Below are 23747 nucleotides of genomic sequence, written 5' to 3'. Positions count from 1 at the left end.
ACTTTACGATTATTGTATAGGTAAATGCTGCCCACTTTACAATTATTTTATGGTGACTGCTGCCCACATTGCGATTTTCTGGTGCCTGCTGCCCACATTGCGATTTTCTGGTGACTGCTGCCCACTTTACGATTATTTTCTGGTGACTCCTGCCCACATTACGATTATTTTCTGATGACTGCTGGCTGCTGCCCACATTACGATTATTTTCTGATGGCTACTGCTCACATTACGATTATTTTCTGATGGACTGCTGCCCACATTACGATTATTTTCTGGGGACTGCTGCCCACTTTACGATTATTTTATAGGTAAATGCTGCCCAATTTACAATTAAAGAGACACTGAAGCGAAAAAAAATATGATATAGTGAATTGGTTGTATACTATGAATAATTACTAGAAGATTAGCAGCAAAGAAAATATTCTCATACTTTTATTTTCAGGTATATAGTGTTTTTTCTAACATTGCATCATTCTATAATATGTGCAGATTACACAACACTCAGCATTCAAAATGAGTCTTTCAGAGCAGTCTGTGAAGTAATGACCTCTCCTCTAGCAGAGAAAAAGTAAACAGTTCACTTACAGTTGAGATAATAAAAGTCAGATAACAGCCCTCTCCACGACTAACTTAGTCGGAGAGCTTAATGGCTTGTTTGCATAGAGATAACAACTGGAGTTTCTCAACTCTTCCTGTACTGGAAACAATTAGACTGATGTATCTGATCTTAATGTTTTATTTCTTAGCTGTACTACACATACAAATCATAATATCATAATTTTTTTTTCGCTTCAGTGTCTCTTTAATTTCTGGTGAAATGCTGCACAATTTACTATTATTTTATGGTGAAATGCTGCTCAATTTATGATTAATTTCTAGTGAAATGCTGCCCACTTTACGATTATTTTATGGTGAAATGCTGCCCACTTTACGATCATTTTATGGTGAAATGCTGCCCATTTTACGATTCATTTCTGGTGAAATGCTGCCCATTTTACGATTCATTTCTGGTGAAATGCTGCCCAATTTACGATTCATTTCTGGTGAAACATTGCTGCATTAGGATTATTTTCTAGTGAAACAATGCTGCATTAGGATTATTTTATAGTGAAACGCTGCCCCATTACGATTATTTGGTGCCTATGGGGAGGGCCCCATCCTCATTTTCGCAGGGGGACCCGGTGATTTCTAATTACGCCCCTGGGGGAGGGTCTCTCTGACTGGCGGTATGAGAGCGGGGGTACTAGGGGGGCAGCACAGAGATACATTACCTTTCTCGGCGGCGGTAATGGTGTCCCAGGTCTCCATGGCTATTTGGCTACCTTTCATCCTCGCTCTAACGTGACGTCACCACACCATCCAGCCACAGCGGCCATGCTCCTCCCCCTGAAGGCCATTGGACATCAGAGTATGCGTCCATGGAGAGAGAAGTACTGCTGCTGGATGAGCTGGAGTCTGGATAAGGCAAGTGCAGCCAGGGCTCACTGAGAGGCAGGGTGGGGGGGGGATGTTTGGAAGCCAGCCAGCCATTCCATGATCCACCATATGTGAGAGGGAGAGAGGGGGGTTCATCTGGCTATATATACAGGGGGGATCTGACTATATACACTGGCTATATGCAGGAGGATCTGACTATATACACTGGCTATATGCAGGGGGATCTGGCTACATACACTGGCTATATGCAGGGGGATCTAGCTATATACACTGGCTATATGCAGGGGGTCTGGCTATATACACTGGCTATATGCAGAGGGATCTGGCTATATACACTGGCTATATGCAGGGGGATCTGGCTATATACACTGGCTAAATGCAGGGGGATCTGGCTATACACACTGGCTATATGCAGGGGGATCTGGCTATACACACTGGCTATATGCAGGGGGATCTGGCTAGACACACTGGCTGTACGCAGGGGGATTTGGCTATATACACTGGCTATATGCAGGGGGAGGCATCTGGCTACATACAGTGGGTATATGGCTATATACAGGGGGGGGATCTCTGGCTATATATACAGGGGATCTGACTATATACACTGGCTATATATACAAGGGGGATCTGGGGAAATACAAGGGGGAATGTACCGAACAGGGAGTCATCTGGCTATATACTATAAATGGGGAACATGTGGTTATATATATATATATATATATATATATATATATATATATATATATATATATATATACAAGGGGGATCTGGGGAAATACAAGGGGGAATGTACCGAACAGGGAGTCATCTGGCTATATACTATAAATGGGGAACATGTGGTTACCTATCCTAACTGGGGGGGGGAGGAGCCTCCTCTGGCTACCTGTGCGATAAATGGTGGGTCATCTGGTCACCTATACTAAAGAGGGGGGGGGGTAATTTCGTTATCCATAATAAAGGGGGGTTATCTGGCTACTTAATCACTGCCACATTATATATATTTTGGCGAAACACTTCTGCATCATGTGTATTTTGTAGGGAAACACTGCGCATTGTGTGTATTTTGTGGAGAAATGCTGTGCATCATGTTGATTTTGTGGGCAAACGCATGCGCGGTAGTGTGCGACTTGCCAAAAGAGACCTATCAGGAATGCCCCCCTTGAAAATCCTGGATTTGCCCCCTGAAACCCCCAATATTATGGATATCTGTATATGCCCAGATTACCAGTATCTGCACATCAGGTCTAAAGGTCAGGTATCTTGAGCCCACCCCTGGAGTGATAGTGTCATGGTAGAATCTAGAGTGTGGCTCTTGGAAGGGACAAATGTGAAATGGTGTCATTTTACTGTTGTAGGCATTATGCACTTTTTATTATGCATAGTGCCTTGAATACTAAGATGTTTAGTTAAATAGAGTACTTACTGGGAAATCGACTGTTTTCATCAGCACCTCTCTGTCAACTCCTGGGTATGGAGGAGTCAGTTTTGGTTCAGGAAACAGGAAGTCTCGATGGTTCTCCTTGTAGGTAGCTAAAACATTTTCCCCTAGTAGAAGAAAAAGAAACAAATTTGTAGGAAAAAAAAAAAGTCCTGCTAAACATAAAATGAAAAAAATAAAAAAGGGCTAGTGCCAACTAGTCCAGCAATGCTTTGCAGAGCTCATTACTCGCTACTAATATATTTACTGTCTTAAGCTATAATCACATAGACACTATTCAGTCCCAGAAGTTCATTGCTCCCATAGAGTAATGTTAGGTGATGTGTGGGCCAGTAGCCCTGCTGTGTGGTTTTGTTAGTTTAGTGGGCTTTACCATCATCATCATCATCCTTACTGATCACATGGTCAGTCCCCAAGTTCTACCACGGCTTTTATGTGCTGCTCAGACTCCAGGAATGTAGTGTAGGAAGTCAGAGTAGCAGAAGGGTCAATAGAATGGCTCCGAGAAATGTGAACATACGCTGATTTTAGTGTAGTGTTGGGATTAGTGTAACAGTGTTTGCAGGCCAGGGACAGCAAGTGCAGACAGAGAGTGCAGGCAATTATACATAAAAACAACTGGATGTTTCTGTTTTGTGACAACTATAGGAACAAAATACTAATTGGAGGTTTATTTTAGGCTTTTTGTTAAAGAAAAAAAGTATAGATATAATTTCAATATGTTATTGCCCTACTTTATATCATTACATTCTTCAAAAATACAAAGTTGGGTATAGATACAAAGGCAGTAAACATGCTTTACCTGCAAACCTATACCTATATCCTTGTCCTTTCACCAAGTCCAGAAAGCTAGGCCATACCACTAGTGCTGGCCATACATGTATCGATTGCTGTGACAGATTTTATCACTTTGATGGAATCTGTCAGTAATCTACTGCTCGATTTGGGCACTTTATTGATTGAAAGTCTGATCGGACATGTTAGTAAATCTTAGTACAAGGGGAGCAGAGCAGGAATGGTGGGAAACCGATAGCCCCATGGTGTTGGATTGCATTGAGCTGTACAATTGCTCTGCTGAAATCTATCAAAAATTGAGCTTGCCCTGTATGGAAGAAATCAATCACTAGCTAATCGAATTCCATTAGACAGGAATCATTTCTGACTTTTGTATGGGCAGATTAAGGTTTTAAGTAGGCTATGGTTTTTCAAATAAATCACAAAAGAAACCTGCAGTGTTTGTTGACAAAAAATACATTAAAGAGAACCCGAGGTGGGTTTGAAGAATATTATCTGCATACAGAGGCTGGATCTGCCTATACAGCCCAGCCTCTGTTGCTATCCCAAACCCCCCTAAGGTCCCCCTGCACTCTGCAATCCCTCATAAATCACAGCCACGCTGCTGACAAACAGCTTGTCAGAGCTGGCTGTGTTTATCTCTATAGTGTCAGTCTGCTGCTCTCCCCGCCTCCTGCAGAACTCCAGTCCCCGCCTGCATCCCTTCCCTCCCTGCTGATTGGAGGGAAGGGACGGGGGCAGGGACCGGAGCTATGCAGGAGGCGGGGGGAGCAGCTGAGACTGACACTACAGATGTAAACACAGCCTCACAGCACGGCTGTGATTTATGAGGGATTGCAGAGTGCAGGGGGACCTTAGTGGGGTTTGGAATAGCAACAGAGGCTGGGCTGTATAGGCAGATCCAGCCTCTGTATGCAGATAACATTCTTTAAACACACCTCGGGTTCTCTTTAAGAAAATCCTCCAGTGTACTTGCAAGCTATTGAACACCGTGTGACTGCATTACAATCGCACAATAAAGAGTTTAACTATAAAGCTTGGGAAAAAAAAGTTCAAGAAGAACAACTACATGAACAATATAAAGAACATTTCAAGTTACTATTTTAGGTCTACATGTGAAAGTGCTTATTTTGGCCAGGCAGGGAAATAATAGAATCAGCTCATACTGTATATTGTTAGTTCAGCAGAATGAAAAGCTTGCTCTTGAGGATTCAACCACTTAGCATATTTTATCTTTCCTAAGCTTTCATGTTTCCTTTGAGTAGAGTGAGCTATTATTTAGAACTCTGTGCTCTTAAACAGAAGCTGAAAGCATTTGGAGTAGATATGGGTGAAATGTATGTTTTTAATGTTAAATTTTAAAGACAATTTAGGAATTTAGTTACCTCCCCCTCTCCTCTGCCTAATACTAACTCCCCCTCCCCTCCGCCTAACACCTACCTCCACCTCTCTTCCACCTAACACTAACCTCTCCTGTCTAACACTAACGTCTTCTCTGCCTAACATTAACCACTCCTCTGCCACTAACACACTAACTATATACACTTCTGTGTGTCCTATGCTGTCCCTTCATACATTACATAAAACGATTTCTCTGTATGACATGTCTTTTGTCAGCTAGCCTTGTTAGTTAGTTAGCCTTTCCATGTGTATACCTTCTCTTGTACAGTTATTTGTATTTATATTCTAGTTGGGTGCATATCTGCTTGCTTGTATCTGCACCGTCTTGTCATACCAGTATTGTTAATACACCTCAATTTTCCCTGCTACTAATACAAGTTTGAATCAGCAATTGAACTCTATGGTGTGCGTATCTTATCATCTCTATAGTATGACTGCAAATATCACCACAGCTATGCCTCCATAGTGACTGAAAGCACCCTGTGACAATAAGCACACACCAATGCAATAACCCAAACCCACAATCCCCCTGCTTTGTTACCAGGCTTGACCAAAATGTGTCCTCAAAACAAAGGTTAGTTCCCTAGCATTTCTTTCAGCATTCAAATACCTATATATACTGTACATGTGGTCCTATATGAGGAAAAAAAAGAAGAAAATAATTCTAGTCTAAGATAATTTCTGCTTGGGATCCACTGGAAGCAGTGTTAGTATGTTCTCTGTGTGCTTGTGTCGGTTTCCTCCAAGTGCAATTGGCTTCCCCCAAAATTGGCCCTAGATTATGATACATGCACTACACGATACATACATAGACATAAGATTAAGACTATGGTGAGGGACAGTTAGTAACAAGATAATATACTCTATACAGCGCTTTGGAACATGTCGGCACTATATAAGTATTGAATAATAATAAAGTACAAGGGTTTAATTTCACATTTAGGGAACACACTGGTAAGGTACCTAGCTGCCTTCCAAATTGACCCTAGACTGTTTTTAGGATTTTTAGACTATGACCATGGTAGGGACATCAGATTGTGAGCTCCTCTGATTAAGAATGATCCATTCAGTAAATTCTGTGATGCGCTGTGAAAGATGTCAGCGATATATATTGCATTGCTCTCACCTGTTTCACTGGCTTGCTATGTGCACCAGTCTCTACAACAATACATGCAATTAAAGGACTATTGTAGGGGGGTAGAGGGAAAAAAAGAGTTAAACGTATCTGGGGCTTCTAATGGTCCCCTGCAGAAATCCTGTGCCTGTGCAGCCACTCACCGATGCTCCGGTACCCGCCTCCTGTTCACTTCTGGAATTTCTGACTTTAAAGTCAGAAAACCACTGCACCTGCAAAGCCATTTCCTCGCTCCTGCTGACGTCACCAGTGCAGGTGCAGACCGAACTGGGCCTGCGCAGTAAACTCCCGGTGACGTCAGCGGGAGCGAGGAATCGGCCATGCAGTTGCATTAGTTTTCCGACTTTAAAGAGTAACTGTCAGGCTGCAAAAGCTAATTTAAACCTCTATTCTCCTGGTTAAACAGTTTAGAAGGAAGCCAAAAAGGCAATACTGAAGTTAAAAATCTCTCTTACTTTTAATGTGTGCTTATCAGCAAAGCTGTTGGACCCAAGCTCTCAGAAGGACGAAAGGCCGCATACCATACTGCAAAGCATTCTGGGGCTGCTTGGGTCCTCCCCTTGGCTGCTAGTGAGAAAGTACAGGCTCATGTTACAACAGGGTAGCAGTGAAAAATCTCCGGGCAGAGTACACTGCAGTAGTCCGCTATTGTTCCTAGCCACATGGCTAATCAATATTCACTGCACAGTACTGTTATTCATTACGGATCTTTTGTGTGAGTGAATCATCAGGAAGCAGGCAGGACATGACGACACATTTGGCTTCATAGGAGACAGACAAACATGGAACCTGCCATGAGCTGTCAGGAGCATCATTCTCTGCAAATACTATATAAAAATTCTGTGAAATCCAAACGTGGACAGTGAAATGCATATGTAATGTAAGTACAGCCAATATTTAGCTACTAATATATGTGTTTTTTCTCTGAGACCTTATACCTAATAGCTCCTCTTTAAAGTCAGAAATTCCAGAAGTGAACTGGAGGTGGGGACCGGAGCATCGGTGAGTGGTTGCTCGCGAACAGGACATCTGTAGGGGACCATTAGAAGCCCCAGGTAAGTTCAACTCTTTTTCCCCTACAGCAGTCCTTTAAGTCACTTCATCCATGTATATTGCAATAAACTTGTTAAATACAGAGAATTTGTAATGTAGTGCCTCTTTATACATGTTAAAGATTTTATACCGAAAAATGCTTGGTTAGTATTCCACTTAACTGAATAAATAACCAGTTAATACAATAAAAAGGGTTGTTGCACCACCTAGTGGTTAAAAACAGGATAAACAGTTTTGGTAGCATCAGAAAGAACCTCTACACTCAGTTAAAGCCATAATAAAGGAAACTGTAGCTGTCAGTGAAGATTTAGCAGCTGTATTAATTGACAGCTTTAAAAGCATTATGTTGTAACGAGGAGCAAAAATTATTAGAGATCTGACAAGAGGTTTATCTGAAGTTAAAATTAGAAGATTTTTGAGGAAATCGATTGTGAATTGTGTCAAAATTGTGTTTGTGATTCTTTGTAACCTGGCAAAACGGTTTAGGGAAATTTGTCAAGAATATGAAAAAACACATGATGAACAATATGATATGATATACAACTAACACCAAAGCCATATTATACCTGATTATTATTGTTTGTTAACTAGTAAACTGTAAGTAAAGTAGTAAGTAAACATGACCATTCTTTCAGGACTCATCAGACTTTTAAATGTACAAAGGAACCCAACCGTAAACTAAAATTTCACACAAAAGTACGTGGAGTGTCGCCTGTAAGGGATCGGGACTCTTTCAGGCGACAATGAGGGGCTGTACAGATGTGCCGCTAGCCCCCAAGCTAGCGACACGTTCTCTTGCAATGCGGGGTGAGGTGGGTCTACGGAGCAGTGCATGAGGAGCGTCACAGAGTGCAAAGGAGGCGTGTGGAGAACAATGCCCTGCCAGAGCTTTGCCATAATTGCTCATCGACAAATCATTATTCACTACCTGGGCCAGTATGGGTTGAGCTTTATAGCTTAAAGGGAACATGAATTGAGAGGGATATTGAGCCTACCATATTTGTGTCCTTTTACACAGTACCATTTGCCTGGCAGTCCTGCTGATCTCTTTGGCTGCAGTATTGTCTGAATCACACATTTGAAACAAGTATGCAGCTAATCTTGTCAGATGTTTATCAGAAATGCTTGTTCAGGGTCAATTGCTAAACGTATTAGAGGCAGAGGATCAGCAGGATAGCCAGGCAACTGGTAATGTTTAAAAGAAAATAAATATGTCAGCCTCCATGTCGCTCTCCCTTCAGGGTCCCTCTAACAGGTGAAATTCACACATGTAGCCAGTTTTTAATTTTATACAATTCATATCTAAGTATACGAGCAACATTTGTGCTGCTGGAGACACTATTTGAAAAATTGAAACAGTTCTTTAGAGCATTCTCCAGTTTTGTTATACTGTCCTAATACAAGTTTCTTAACAGGGCCTTCTTCTATATCTCCTACTTTTGGATAGCAGTCCACTAATACAAGATGTGTATCTAGCTAGCAAATTTAATGCACAAAGGGTTTTTTGGAGTCGCACACCTTGCCCGCAGTCTGGGGGCTTAACCTTGGGTGCTACGCCAACTCACTCATCAAAGTCAATATGAATCAAATGCAGGTAAGGTCAGCACACCACTGTTACAATGCAGTTTCTTAGATTAATTGTATAAGTCAGCACAGACTTGACAATTGTTTTGGGGCCTCGGAGGGTCCCCTTCTTCAGAAAAGTGCAGACACAAAAAAAAAAAAAAATTGCCGTTCAGGAAGATGGCACCTTAATTGGTAGCCATGACCACAGAATTCTGAGTTTTTCTTCCCTTTTCCCTACCAATTCCCCTTGTTTTCCCCCTGAAGGTGTGCAGTGTGGTCTGGTGTAGCCTAAGACACTGGTGCGGGTAATGGGGAGTCCGGGACCTGGAGGTTTTTCCGCCTTGCCGCTGCCTGGGTGCGCTGTCTGTGCAGATACAGGCCTTGTAGAGTCCACCACTGCTACCCAGGAGGTCAGGGCTCCACTGAGGTAGGACACTGCGCTGATCGGGATGGGTCATCACTGCTGAAGCTTCACCTCCCTCTGCCCCCCTCCCCCATGTCTCCTTAAGAATGACGGATGATTGCCAATTGCGAATGGTGGCGCCGTAGTATGGTAGCCTCGGCTCACCGGCGTACCTACCGGGGATGCGACCCCCTCAGCCGCAGGGGGGCCCGGGGCTGCTCTGGGGCCCGCTCACTGTGCGTGGGGAGAGCGCTGCTCTGGACCCCCCCAGCAAGGTGCTCAACTGGCCGCAGTTCATTCCCCGCAGCCCCGCTCCAGCAGCCTGCATAGTCTCCGGCAGGCAGAGCAGGGCTACGGCAAGATGGCCGCCGAAGAAGCCCTACACTGGAGACTATTTGTGTCTCTAGTACAGGGCTTCGGCAGCCATCTTGCCGTAGCCCTGCACTCTGCCTGTCAGCGCGGGAGATGTGCTGCAGGAGGACTCGGGGAGCTGCGAGCCAGATGCCGGGAGAGGAAAAGACTTCTGTCAGGTAAGTGAATTGTTTTTTTTTCACAGGTGCATTTTTTTTTTCTAGTGTATGCTGCCTACATTGTGATTTTTAGGTGTCTGCTGCATACATTGTGATTTTCAGGTGTCTGCTGCCCACATTACGATTTTCAGGTGTCTGCTGCCCACATTACGATTTTCTGGTCACTGCTGCCCACATTGCGATTTTCTGGTCACTGCTGCCCACATTGCGATTTTCTGGTGACTGCTGCCCACATTGCGATTTTCTGGTGACTGCTGCCCACATTGCGATTTTCTGGTGACTGCTGCCCACATTACGATTTTCTGGTCACTGCTGCCCACATTACGATTTTCAGGTGTCTGCTGCCCACATTACGATTTTCTGGTCACTGCTGCCCTCATTGCGATTTTCTGGTCACTGCTGCCCACATTGCGATTTTCTGGTGTCTGCTGCCCACATTACGATTTTCAGGTGTCTGCTGCCCATATTATGATTTTCTGGTGTCTGCTGCCCACATTACGATTTTCAGGTGCCTGCTGCCCACATTACGATTTTCAGGTGTCTGCTGCCCACATTACGATTTTCTGGTGTCTGCTGCCCACATTACGATTTTCTGGTGTCTGCTGCCCACATTGCGATTTTCAGGTGTCTGCTGCCCACATTACGATTTTCAGGTGTCTGCTGCCCACATTACGATTTTCTGGCCACTGCTGCCCACATTGCGATTTTCTGGTCACTGCTGCCCACATTGCGATTTTCAGGTGTCTGCTGCCCACATTACGATTTTCAGGTGTCTGCTGCCCACATTACGATTTTCAGGCGTCTGCTGCCCACATTACGATTTTCAGGTGTCTGCTGCCCACATTGCGATTTTCAGGTGTCTGCTGCCCACATTACGATTTTCTGGCCCACATTATGATTTTCTGGTGAACACTGCCCACGTTACGATTGTCTGGTGAATGCTGTCCATGTTACAATTTTCTGGTGAACGCTGCCCACATTACGATTTTCTGGTGAACTCTGCCCACATTACGATTTTCTGTCCCACATTACGATATTCTGGTGAACGCTGCCCACATTACGATTTTCTGGTGAACTCTGCCCACATTACGATTTTCTGGCCCACATTACGATTGTCTGGTAAAATGCTGCCCACTTTACAATTAATTTACAGTGAAACGCTGCCCCATTACGATTATTCGGCACCTATGGGGGGGCCCCATCCAAATATTCGCAGGGGGGCCCAGTGATTTCTAGTTACGCCCCTGCCTCGGCTCTTTGCTTTCAGACATTATCCTCCCCATCCTTTCAGAACCTGTATGAGCCAAAACCAATTCCGGGTACAAACCCCTGTTTGGACTTGGCAAAATAAATGATTCCGATTCTGATTCAATTCATATTGCTAGCAAATTTGAAGTGCGGTTTCTATCTGTACTTCATTATATAACTGGTCAATCTGCTGCACCACCCCTGCATGTGCTACTGGCGCATAAGGTTGGATACATGTGTAAGGGTCACACTGACAGATGATCCTCACAGGTGGAATGATACCAAAGGTTTACTGGGCATCAATGTTCTTCATATTGGTTCCTGCCAAGTCCTATCTGACTATAAATTTAGTTCTATTCGTTCATTTTACTGCATAGTAAACTATGTGCTCAGCTGACTGAAAATGCCCTAATCCAGTCCACCTTAGTTCACGGATGCCCAGTAAATCAAGTTTCAGGCATTACATTTTATTTTTGACACTTTCCAGCTTTCCTTGATCCATGCTTCTTACATTCCATGTTCTTATTCATAACACATTTTTGGAGTCTTTGAACTTAATTTCATGCAGAACAGGAACATCAACAGTTAAAGGAGTCAAGAGAGTTATAGTGAATACACACAGTTCGTTCCCGCATCGAATGCGCTGCTCGATTCCCGACGATTCGATTATTTCCGAACAGTATTTTGATGATTTATAGGTCGATTGCCATGTAAAGTATGGCAAATCGACCTAACGATCCATCGAAACGCGAATCGGACATATAATACAATAAAAGAATCGACGGAAATCGAGCGCGCATTGACGGGAATCGAGTGCGGGAACGAACCGTGTGTATCCAGCATAACTCCAACTCTGTTATGAATTCTGACACTACTCAAAGAGGCCATCATCTCAGCCCCAGTAGCCTGTTGAATGCATTGTGGACCCGAGGTTCTAATTCCTTAGCCCTATATTGCTCTAACTGTCCATTTCATTTCTTGTACGACGATACGGAAATACGATTGCCAGGCATTTTTTCCCCAAAATTAATGTTTAGTCCTTTTGTCATTGCCACCAGTCTGTGATCATCCCATGTCAGCATTGTCCTATGGTTTGTCTTAATCAGACACCTCAGCTGATGCATTGCTCATGTAGGGAGGAACTGGCAAAAGTCAAACTAACAATGACATAGCTCACAACTTCACTGATGCACACAAGCCCTCATAGCATAAATAAACAAACCATTGTTAAGGTTAAAGCAAATCTGAAGTGATAATAAACACAGGAGTTTTATAACCTCTAATTACTTATCAGTAAGACTTACACAGTTCTGACTACAGACAAACTATCATTTTAAGCCTTATATTCTTAAAAAGAACCGAGCACCATTTTTAGCACCCAAGACATCTCAGTAGCACATTAAAATTGCATATTAACAATATGTTTTTTTACAAAAAAATATATATATTCTACCTTTAAATATTTATTTTTGCCCTACTTCCGTGGGACTGCTGTCCACAGAAAGAGGAAAGAGCAGGCAGATAGGATTGCAGTAATTAACAGTAGCAATAAGCAAACAAAAGGACAAAGTACTTCAAAAGGTTTATAGAGTCACACTTGATTACCTTCACACCTTACCATGGATAAAGGACAGAGGGAAGGGAAGGGGGGACATAGCAGATTCTACAGCTATTAGAAGCTAGGACAAACTGCAGAAAAGGAAAGCTGCTTGGATTCCTCTAACCCTTACAGTGATGTTACATGTTACTTCAGGTACTCTTTTAAAAAAAGAAAAAATCTTAGGCATTTTGTTCATTCATTAGAACTGAAAATTTTACTCTGTTGGAATAGTGAAACCTGTAGAACAAGAGTGTTTGGTTGAAGCTACCTTATGTTTCTTTGGATTTACCATGACCTGTATAAAAAAAGAACTTTCACATAAATCATGCCATGGAAAAAAATAGGGTTACGGTCCTACACCTGCTGACAATAGCAACACACAAGTGTTTTTTCCTATGCATTTTCTATGAATTTCCCATGGGTTTTTGGTTGTACTGCATTTGCTGACCCCATACAATTAAATTGCATTGAATTGTGTGCAGTGGGAACATAGCCTAAGAAAACGCTGCGCTATATGTCCAGAAATAAAATGTATTGTCAAATTTGCCTCTGGTACATTCTAGGCGTGTTTCAGACTTCATCTGTTGCAGTTTGCATTCACAAAAATAGGATCGCACTCCAGCCGTATTGACAAGTTGCATCACACAATTGTAGTGCCATGTGAGATGTACAGTGCAGCTTACAGTCAATAGGCTTCTGCTTGTACCGCACCCCGAACGACGTATGTTGGCCAGTAATGCACTGCAGACAGTGGGTTGCTATGTCGGGACTCGTTGCAACACACCACAAAATGAGCAGTGTAAAAAGCCCAATTGAAATTTAATGGCATCGTATTTTTACGCAATTTCATTGCGTAACAAATGCATGAAGTGTAAAAGGAGCCTTACTGACCTAAAGATTCATTCATTACTATTTTTAAGTTTGGCCAACATTTTAAAGGCTGCCAGATATGGCTAATAGTTTATTGCACTGGAAATAAAACAAATATATGTTTTAATAGGTAGAAGTTCCTGAACTCAGCAAGGACAGTAACGCAGAAAAGAATTAAGCTAAATTGACTATTGCCCTATTTTTAATATGTTACTGCATTCAGTTAAATAATATACAGAGAAGCCATGAATGGTTAAAGAGGAATGTGGTTTACCTAGAACACTTTTAAAAGTAAACATCAGGTTCACAGGTCAAATCATTATGCAAAGAAAGAAAGAAAACTAATTTCTACTCCCAGAAAATGCTGCACATTTTTTTGTATTTTAAAATATTTAAATATTATCTGTTTCAATTTGCAGCCTGTAATTCATTTTTAAAAACAGACCCCTATTGACTGACCCCCATCAAAAATTGAATTTATTTTCAAAGGTGGAATCTGTCTTCTGTTTGCAATACTGGCTGGGATTGGACAGCCATGTTGCAGCATTGATCTCTGGCAGAATCGATGCCACAAATAAAGTAATGTAGTAGGTACTTAAATTTTAGTTTAAGGAGTTTAATCTCACTTTAAATCACCTCCATCCATCCTAAAGGTAGAGATGAGAAGTAGAAGCTAGGCTACGCTACCTCCACCCAGAATGCTAGGTTTCTCAGCCTAATAAAGCAGAAAAGAGAGGATCGCTTTGCTATTATTGGGGATTTTAATGATATTAAACTTTTCAGAAGGTTCTCCGGAAGTACATTCGTGAACACTGAAGAACCTAAGTGTAGTGCTGATGGAGGCTACACATGACTGCAGTGGCACACATTCACTAAGCTATCAGCAATCCTTGCCATGCTTTGCTATGAGATAGGTGACAAACAGCTGCTAACTAATAGCTAACAATTTTCAATAAATGCAGCCCTAGCTTCAATAAATCCAGGCAGTGGCTGGATAGTGTGCAGTGGCTTGACAGTGTACTGGTTAAGGGCTCTGCCTCTGACACAGGAGACCAGGGTTCAAATCTCAGCTCTTCCTGTTCAGTAAGCCAGCACCAATTCAGTGAGGAGACCTTGGGCAAGACTCCCTAACACTGCTACTGCCTATAGAGTGCATCCTAGAGGCAGCAGCTCTGGCACTTTAAAGAGACTCTGTAACAAAATGATGAGCCTTATTTCTTCTATCCTATAAGTTCCAGAGGCGCTTAATTTGAATCCTTGTGCAGATTGTTTGATACTCCTCCCTATATTGCCTGATGAAGCGGGGTTGAACCTGCGAAACGCGTTGCATTTCTTTTTGGAGTTCCTAATAAATGTGTTTGACTGTCTGAATCGCAGTCGTTGTCGTGTCTGCTTGAGGGAGGTAAGACCACCACTTCCTCCTTCAATTTTGCCATTTAAGTTGGTTTTTAAGCTCATTTAATCTAATCTTATACTTTTGGCGCCTCTGTTCATTGTATACAATTTTGAGTCCACCCTTGGTGGAGGTACCCTTTTTTCCTGTCTACAGAGAGCGACTTCTTAATCCTGAGTGGGGTCAGGACAATCTCCCCACCTGCCTTTACAGTGGTTGCCTGCTGGTGACCCTGACTTGTGAGTATCTAGCAACACAAACTTATTGCCACCTTGTCCAGTACGAATTACACTATTGGGGCTCTTGGTGTTCCCTGTTTTTATCTCTTTGCAAGTTCCTATAGCTGTTCTAATGTGCTCTGTCTTACTGCAGCCTTTCCTAGTTGCACAGTGGCTGTGTTATCTCTGTTATTTGATCTAATCTTTTCTCCTCTGTTGGGCTCAGGCAGTCAGGCTGGAATGTGCTGTGCTGCTTGTGAATGGATAGAAGCTATACACATCTTCTCCAGGCCCCCTGCACACTCTGTATGACTCACACACTGAGCTACTCTCAGCCTATCACTTGCTATGTCTTTTGTTTGTAAACACTGCATAACAATGGCAATTACAAGCCAGGATTGCAGCAGGGAGTGGCAGAAACAGCACAGAGGGGCCCAGGAGAACATAATGAATAGAATGGTATGCTTTTTATTGTAAGAATTTTACAGTACATATTCTCTTTAAGTTCGGCAGGAGAAAAGTGCAATATAAATGTTCTGTATCTGTCTGGTTTCCAAGATCACCTATTTTCTCCATTGTTCTGAGGCACAGGAGAACGTTAGTAAATTAGGCCCATCGTTCAGAAACAGCCTTATCAGTCTGCAGACAGACTGTACACACGCACTACTGTCGGGAGAACGACCGCCCAGCTGGAGGGTCTGACGGACCAGTCGTTCTCTTTAGTAGTGCGTGTGTACCCACCTTTAAGGTTCATACACACCTACCAACTATCTGTCCAACTATCTGCCAAACTTGTCTGTTAAGCCCCATACAACTTTGTTGGGAAACAAGTTGAAACAACTAAAACAAGTCTTTTGCTATTGTTCAAACAGCTGATAAGACTGATAAGAAGTTAAAAAAAAAAATACTTTTTTTAGTTGTTTCAACTTGTTTCACAACAAAAGCTGTTTGACAATTGTGCTGCATAAAAGACCGCTGTTGAGCACGTGAATGGGGCTTAACAGACAAGTTTGGCAGATAGTTGGACAGATAGTTGGTAGGTGTGTATGAACCTTTAGGCAGGGAACACACTTGACTCTCAGTTTTCCGCGCACGTTTTTCTGCATACTTTTTCTGCACACCAAGTGTGTTTCCATGCAGGAAAAAGCGCGAGTTTTTTCACAGCAACTGATGTAATTGATAGAGAAAACTGCCAAAATGTGCAGTCATGATGCAGAGCCTCACTTCCTGCTTGTCCTGCAGCCACAATAGAGATTACCGCACACTGCCGCAGTAATCTCCAAAGGCTTTCCTTAACATTGCGGTGCAGTGCGATCAGCCAATCTCGCCGCAGTAAAACCGCAGGTCAGGGGTGTGAAACTGGCCTCAATTTCAAAATACAAACTGTGATCGATTCATAGAAGATCAAAGTGTGCATTTTGGAATCTGCTGTGCTGCACTGCACAGGAAAATAGATACTTTAGATTTCTGTACTACTTTTTGTTTTCTCTGCTACATACTGTAGTGCCCTTGAATTCCACATTGATGAATATATAACTGGATCAAATGGTATATTCTGCCTACAGTTCAGCTTTACAATGTTTGATGTAAATATATAGAGCGGCTTAAGGAAGTTGAGATGCTGCTGTTTTGTATCTCAGTCTATTTTGTTTCTTAAACACATGGACCAGATTACAGCAATCACTTTACAGGTGCTCGCAACAGATTACTGGTGGGTATTCTTAAAGCATTTCTACAGCTGACTAATGATGCTCTGTGTCATCAAAGGGATAAAAAGGAATTAAAGGAAGCCATTTTGTATAAAGTGCTAGTTCATCTATTGATGTGAACACACATCAAAGCTAAGGGGCATATGCTTAATTTTTTTCATGTGTATGAAAGCCAGGAACATGGAAAATAATGCTTTTTCATGTAGCATCTGGTAATCATTGACACATTGATACATTCATGTGCTAGCTGGGGGGCATGATACCATGTTTTACTGATCAAAAAGCTGATAGTTACGTCTATCTCGGGATGGATAGGTAATGCTAACAGATGTTGCTTATTAATATGGTGTCAGTTATTTATACAGTCCAAGCTGAGTTTGTCTATTTTTATCCCCAACTACAGTCCAGTGCTTTCTATTATATACAACTCTTAGTGGAAACAACAGAAACACTGGAAGTATGCTGGTTCCTGCCATAAGCGGCTTTCCTTTGTCATTGAACTGAAGGAGGTCTGGCTGTAGTGCAAGTCATGTCTACGGCAGGAACACACTTGACAGTTTTCATACGCGTTTTCTGCACAGAAAAACTGCGAACTCATGTTAATCAAAGGGCTAATGCACACTTACTGTGTTGTTCGCACGCAGAAAAAAATCTGACATTCTCTATTGCTCACTTACTGTAGCCGATATAAGAATTGCACGTAAGTATATTGGAAAAAATACGCTTCCGCACATGCGCGTCACAACGCTAACGCCACACAATTTAAAAAAATATGCATCGCCATAGACTTAAATGACTTCCAGTTTGCCACACGTCACCGTGCTTGGTGGCTACTGACGCGCTGCTGATCCTGCGTTGCATATGTGTTAATCTGGAGACTTCAGGTGCATCGTATTGCATCGCGCACAGTATGAAATGCCCCATTGACTTTTATTGGCATAGCGTTACCCTGCAGCAAAACTCAACAGTCTAGTAACTCAACGGTCTAGTGTGAAAGGGACCTGATGCATAGTGAATCAAGCAAAGGCCAATGTCATGCAGCTCTATACACAGGATCCATCCAAAGTTTATTTCTATCTGCATAAATCATGGAGGCCTGACTTAGATCCTTTCACTTGGTGACTCTGGGAATATTGCACTCCATCTATGAACTGTAAATCCACTTTTATACTGTAAAAAAACGATGAAAATGCTCTGTAATGTGGAGAATTTACTTGCTCATACCTGAATCGCCAATCTGTATCAGTTCAAATCCAGCTGCATGCTCTGAAAAAAGAAGGTCATTGTATGTATCACTTTAGTGGCGGTGTAACTGGACAGTACAGCATAACATACATGGAGTAGAATCTAGCCATTTGGCTGGCTCAGAATTATATGGCTGTATTTCAAAAGAGGACTTGTTGCTGCATACACAGGGTCATAATCACATCCATTGTTCATACCCAGGGGGCGCACGGCAATTTTACCCATACTAAAGCAGGGGAAAAGCATGAGTTGCCCTAATAGAACAATGCGTGTTACCAGGGGATGTGTGTGTTGCTTTGGTATCAGATTGTATGCCACACATTACCATAGCTCTGTGTGCGTTACAAGAGTAATGTGCATTTTGCTATTAGGGTAAGGTGCACTCTTCCCTTTAGCCCTTAAGCCCAATCTACACGATACGATGCTTTGTGCGATTCGATTACGATTCTATTTACGATACGATTAAATCCGACATGTCCGATCGGGATTCGATTCGATTTGCCATTGTTTTGCAATGGCAAATCGAATTGAATCGAATCCCGATCGGACATGTCGGAATTAATCGGATCGTAACTAGAATCGTAATCGAATCGTACAAAGAATCGTATCGTGTAGATGGGGCTTTAGTACCAGTAAAATTGCAGGGCCCAGGCAATTTTAAAGCTGCCTCATGCATCAGGCCCATGGCTTCTTACACCAAATATAGTACATCCACAGTATATAAATAGTGGATCAGAAGACTCCAATCGCTGACTTGCAAATTTTGGTACATCAGTGAGCTTCCTTTCTCCTGTGTCGGGGCACCAACAGCTTCAGTTCAATGCCTTGATTTTTAGGTGATTGTTGTGTTATGTGACCATCAGGTTAGAGTGGTGAAGGAGAAGATGGCAGCATGTGGGAAAGGTGTAAATACACATAACCAGCGTGTTCCTATGCATAAGGAGGGGGCGCAGTAATAAAGAAGCACTATGATGGAGAAATCACTAATGGTGGTACTAAAATGAGTGAACCACCAGTCGGGCAATAAAAAGGAGGAAGCATTTATAAGAAGCCACTATAAGAAGCAAAGTGAACTAGTTTGGGGTACCATCTTTGATATACTGTAGGATACCAGGGTTTGAATCCTGACAGGACCCAGTCCATAAAAAGTAAAGATTCCGTGGCCAAGACTCCCTAACACTCCGGGGTGAGCTACTGAGCATACTTTTCTTGTTTATAAATGATCATTCCCCAGTTTACCTGACTCTCATTTATTTTATTTATTTATTGTATTTATAAAGTGCCAACATATTACGCAGCGCTGGACAATAAATAGGGATACATACAATATTTAGGGGTGACATACAGCAAAATGACAATACCTGAATACAAGAAAGACCAGATCATGCAGCACAGTATGAGTACAAGGTAATGCTTAGTCACTGGAAGGGAGCATGGAGATTAGGCAAGTTAGGTTCACTCAGATGCATAGCATGGGTTCACAGTGATGGAGGTGCATGAGCAGGTAGGACACAAAAGGTGGAGGACCCTGCCCAAAGGCTTACAATCTACAGGGAGAGGTAAGGACACAGAAGGTAGGGGACCAGAGTTCAGCTGTGGGTTTAGAGCACTTGTGAGGTGTAGTAGGCCAGAGTGAAAAGGTGAGTTTTGAGGGCTTTCTTGAAGATGTTGAAGGAGGGGGCTGCCCTAATGGGTGGAGGTAGGGAGTTCCATAGTGTTGGAGCAGCTCTTGAGAAGTCCTGGAGGCGTGCATGGGACTGGGTGATGCGGGGGGGCTGTTAGGCGAAGTTCATTGGAAGAGCGGAGTGAGTGGCTAGGTGTGTACCTCTGAGTAAGATCGGAAATGTAGGTTGGACAGGTTTTGTGGACAGATTTGTAGGTCAGACACAGTATCTTGAATCTGATTCTGGACTGGATAGGAAGTCAGTGGAGGGATTTAAAGGAGGGGATCCGCCGTGGTGGAGCAATGGGAGCAGTGGATAATTCTGGCTGCCGCATTCATGATGGACTGCAGTGGGGCTGTTCAGGTCATAGGGAGACCAGACAGCAGGGCATTGCAGTAGTCAAGGCGGGAAATTATGAGGGCATGGATGAGGAGTTTGGTGGTGGCAGAGGTCAGGAAAGGGCGAATCTTACAGATGTTACGCAGGTGGAAGTTGCAGGACTTTGTGAGGTTTTGGATGTGGGTAGTGAAGGAGAGTGTGGAGTCCAGGGTGACACCCAGACAGCGGGCTTGAGAGGTAGGGCGAATGGTAGTGTGGTTAACAGTGACATGCACATTTGGGAGGTTTATGGATGTCCGGGGTGGGAAGATCATAAATTCTGTTTTGTCTAGGTTTAGTTTCAGGAACCTAGCGGACATCCAGGAGGAGATGGCTGATAGACAGGAGGAGACCTTGTCCATGGTAGTGGTGGATATGTCAGGGGTGTGGAGGTAGATCTGGGTGTCATCTGCATACAAATGATAGTTAAAACCCATGGAGGAGATAACCTTGCCAATGGAGGATGTGTATAGGGTGAACAGTAGGGGGCCAAGGACTGAACCCTGGGGGACTCCCACCAAGAGGTGGTTGGGAGTGGACGAGGACTCATTGAAGGTGGTCGTGAAGGAGCGGTTGGAGAGGTAGGATGAAAGCCAGGACAGGGCAAGATCGTGTATGCCCATGGACTGGAGGGACTGGAGGAGTAGGGGATGATCTACTGTGTCAAACACTGCTGAAAGGTCAAGGAGGAGGAGAATGGAGTATTTACCTTCAGCTTTAGCTAAGGCAAGGTCATTGACCACTTTGGTGAGAGCAGTTTCGGTTGAGTGGGCAGGCCGAAATCCAGATTGCAGTGGGTCTAGCAGTGAGTTGGCATTGAGGAACTGGGTCAGGCGTTTGTGAACCAGACGCTCAAGGAGTTTTGAGGCAAAGGCGAGGAGGGAGATAGGATGGTAGTTGGAGGGTAGCGAGGGGTCGAGGGAGGGTTTCTTAAGCAGTGGTAGTACAGTGGCCTGCTTGAAGGCTGAGGGGAAGATGCCTGTGGATAGGGAGAGGTTGAACAGGGTAGTGAGGACTGGGGCCAATTCCGTGAAGTGAGGCTGGAGTAAATCAGAAGGGATGGGGTCAAGGGGGGGGAAGTAGTGGTATGGGAAGTCTGCAGTAGGTGGATGACTTCCTCGGTGGTAGTAGGAGTGAAGGATGTGAGGGGAGGATAGGGTGGAGGAGGAGCTGGTTGGGAGGGGGTGGGAGGTGAAGATTTGAGATTGGATATTTCCTGGCGGATGGAGACAATTTTGTTGGTGAAGTGGGTGGCTAAATCTGTGGCAGAGAGGGAGGAAACGGAGGGGGGGGGGTTAAGCAGGGAGTTGAAAGTGGCAAAAAGACACCGGGGGTTGGAAGCTTGTGCTCCGATGAGCTTGGTAAAGTATTCCTGCTTCGCATGAGCAAGGGCAGTGTGGAACTGCAGCAGGTTGGTCTTGTACTGTAGGAAATCCTGGTTAAGTCTAGTTTTCCTCCATTTCCGTTCAGTGGCACGTGTTTTCCTCTGGAGGTTGCGAGTATGGGTAGTGCGCCAGGGCTAGGGGTTAGGGGGTCGGTTGCGGCAAAATATTGGTGGAGCAGCTTTCTCTAGGGCTGATGAGAGAGTTTGGCGATACTGAGCTGCAGCAAGATTAGGACAGGTTAGGGTGGGGAGAGTGGAGGAGAGGGCATGGAGGGGGTCAGCAAGGACGCTAGAGTTGAGCTTGCGTAGGTCTCGCTGCCATCGACCAGGTGGGTGGGTAGCTTGGAGGTGCCTTCCGTGAGGAGGTTGAAGGTGAGAAGGTGATGGTCTGAGGGTGGAAAGGGTGCGATGTCAAGGTCTGCAATGGTGGTGGATTTAGTGAATATAAGGTCGAGAGTGTGACCTGCAGTGTGAGTAGGGGTGTTGGTGTGTTGTACTAGTCCAAGTGAGTTGGCAATGGTGAGCAGCCGGGTACGTTGCCGCACAAAAGAAGTTGCAGGGCATGCTGGGTTGTCTTTTTTTGCTTCTTTATTCCCCCTCAGACTTAACAAATGTACAGAAGTAAAAAAAGGACAACCCAGCATGCCCTGCAACTTCCTTTGTGCGGCAACGTACCAAGTAAGAGTCAGGTAAACTGGTGAATGATCATTTATAAACAAGAAAAGTAATAGCGATTTTACCTTTTGGATTGCCTGATTAGCATCCTTATTACTTGTTTACCAGATAAAAATAAAGAATTGATTTTTTTATTTTATTAAGTTACTCTTTAAGACAGAACCAATGGGGGCACACTAAAATTAGGGCAACTAAATGGGAGCCCTGCAATTAATGGAATACTAATGGGGACAGTAGGATGAGTGGGTACAAATGGGAGGCACTATAATGAGGGGTCCACAAAGTGTTTTTCACTTTAGTTTCATTTTGCAGGGAGCATTGAGAAAGTTAAAGACTGTGGGCCTTATCCAATTAACTTTTTCTCCTAAATGTTCTCCTAGGTGATATTTTCACATTATAAATAAAATGCCTTTTATGCCATCACAGGCAAGAATATTTTTTACAGTACTTTTTCTAATTGCAGAGTGTTGAAAAGTTATTTTCTTTCACTAAAGATTTATTAAGCAAATATAAAAATATAAACGTACAAATGCAGATACATTGTTTCAGATCAGACAAGATAAGAAAGGTTACAAACCAGTTTTAAATAAACTGTATAGGCAATAATCTATTGTAATGTCCATCTGGAAAAGATCAAGAGTTGAGTGATCAACACTATGAAGATTGCATGTTCATTCTATGGGAATGCCAGTCATCCCAGTGTAAATGAAATTTCTCCATAGTATCAGACATTGTATGAAAAATAAAATCTGTCAACATAATGTTGTCCACCCTAGAGAGAACTTTGTCGAAATTGAGGTCTGGTGGTTTCCATGAGCATGCTATTACCCATAACACTGAGCATAATAACACATAATAAACCCTACTCCATGGTTTCGGTATTAAAAAATTGGGAGTTAGAAATAATGCTTGTAAAGCCTCCAGACTGATTTGTTTTTCACAAAAGCTACTCAGAAGAGAGCCCACCTGTGTCCAAATCCCCATTGCTTTGGGGCATTCCCAGAATAAGTGCAACATAGAACCATCAGTATGACATCCACGGAAGCACTGTGGCGATACTTGGGGAAACATTTTATGCAATCTGGTTGGAACCTGATACCAACGCGTAGCTACTTTCAGTACAGTATCTCTGACTGCTGCGTATTTTGTAACAGTTTTTATGTTAGAATATATTTTATTCCACTCTGCTATATCTAAATTCTGTGCCAGGTCTAAGTCCCAGGCCACCATGCTATTTGTTTTGCCTTTTTCAGAATGGCTTCTCAGGTAAGTATATATAGAAGAGATCATTCCTTTTGGGGTCTGTTCTGAAAGGTAAACATTTTCAAAAAAGGTAGCATTTAGTCTACCACCAGAAGTGGAATTCCGCACAAAAAAATGTTTCAGCTGATAATATCTAAAATGCTCTGAGTTGGGTATCTGTCTATTAGTTTGCAGTATTTCTAATGGGATAAATTTATCTCCTAACCAACATTTATTAGCAGTGGTATATCCTTGAGAGATCCACCAATGAAAGCTTCTATGGTCTAAAAAGGCTGGAGGAAATTCTGGGTGGCCAACAAAAGGTAATTTAGGGCCAAACTTTGAGCCTAATTGGAATTT

At 43.1% G+C, this 23747-nt stretch overlaps 1 protein-coding gene across 5 annotated transcripts in view; it reads right to left on the bottom strand.

Annotated features, from left to right (window-relative positions):
- Window positions 1-23747, bottom strand: part of SPATA6L (spermatogenesis associated 6 like) — a 108633-nt gene that overhangs the window by 46730 nt on the left and 38156 nt on the right. For all 5 annotated transcript variants that reach the window (XM_068235622.1, XM_068235633.1, XM_068235612.1 and 2 more), the window contains 2 exons: window positions 18024-18065; window positions 2864-2985 (listed from right to left, as the gene is read on the bottom strand). In XM_068235622.1, coding sequence (XP_068091723.1) covers window positions 2864-2985; window positions 18024-18065 — 164 coding nt within the window. The remainder of the gene's footprint in view (window positions 1-2863; window positions 2986-18023; window positions 18066-23747) is intronic.

The sequence above is a fragment of the Hyperolius riggenbachi genome, chromosome 1, assembly GCF_040937935.1.
Source record: "Hyperolius riggenbachi isolate aHypRig1 chromosome 1, aHypRig1.pri, whole genome shotgun sequence".
NCBI lineage: Eukaryota > Metazoa > Chordata > Amphibia > Anura > Hyperoliidae > Hyperolius > Hyperolius riggenbachi.
This window is presented reverse-complemented; position numbering and strand designations above follow the sequence as displayed.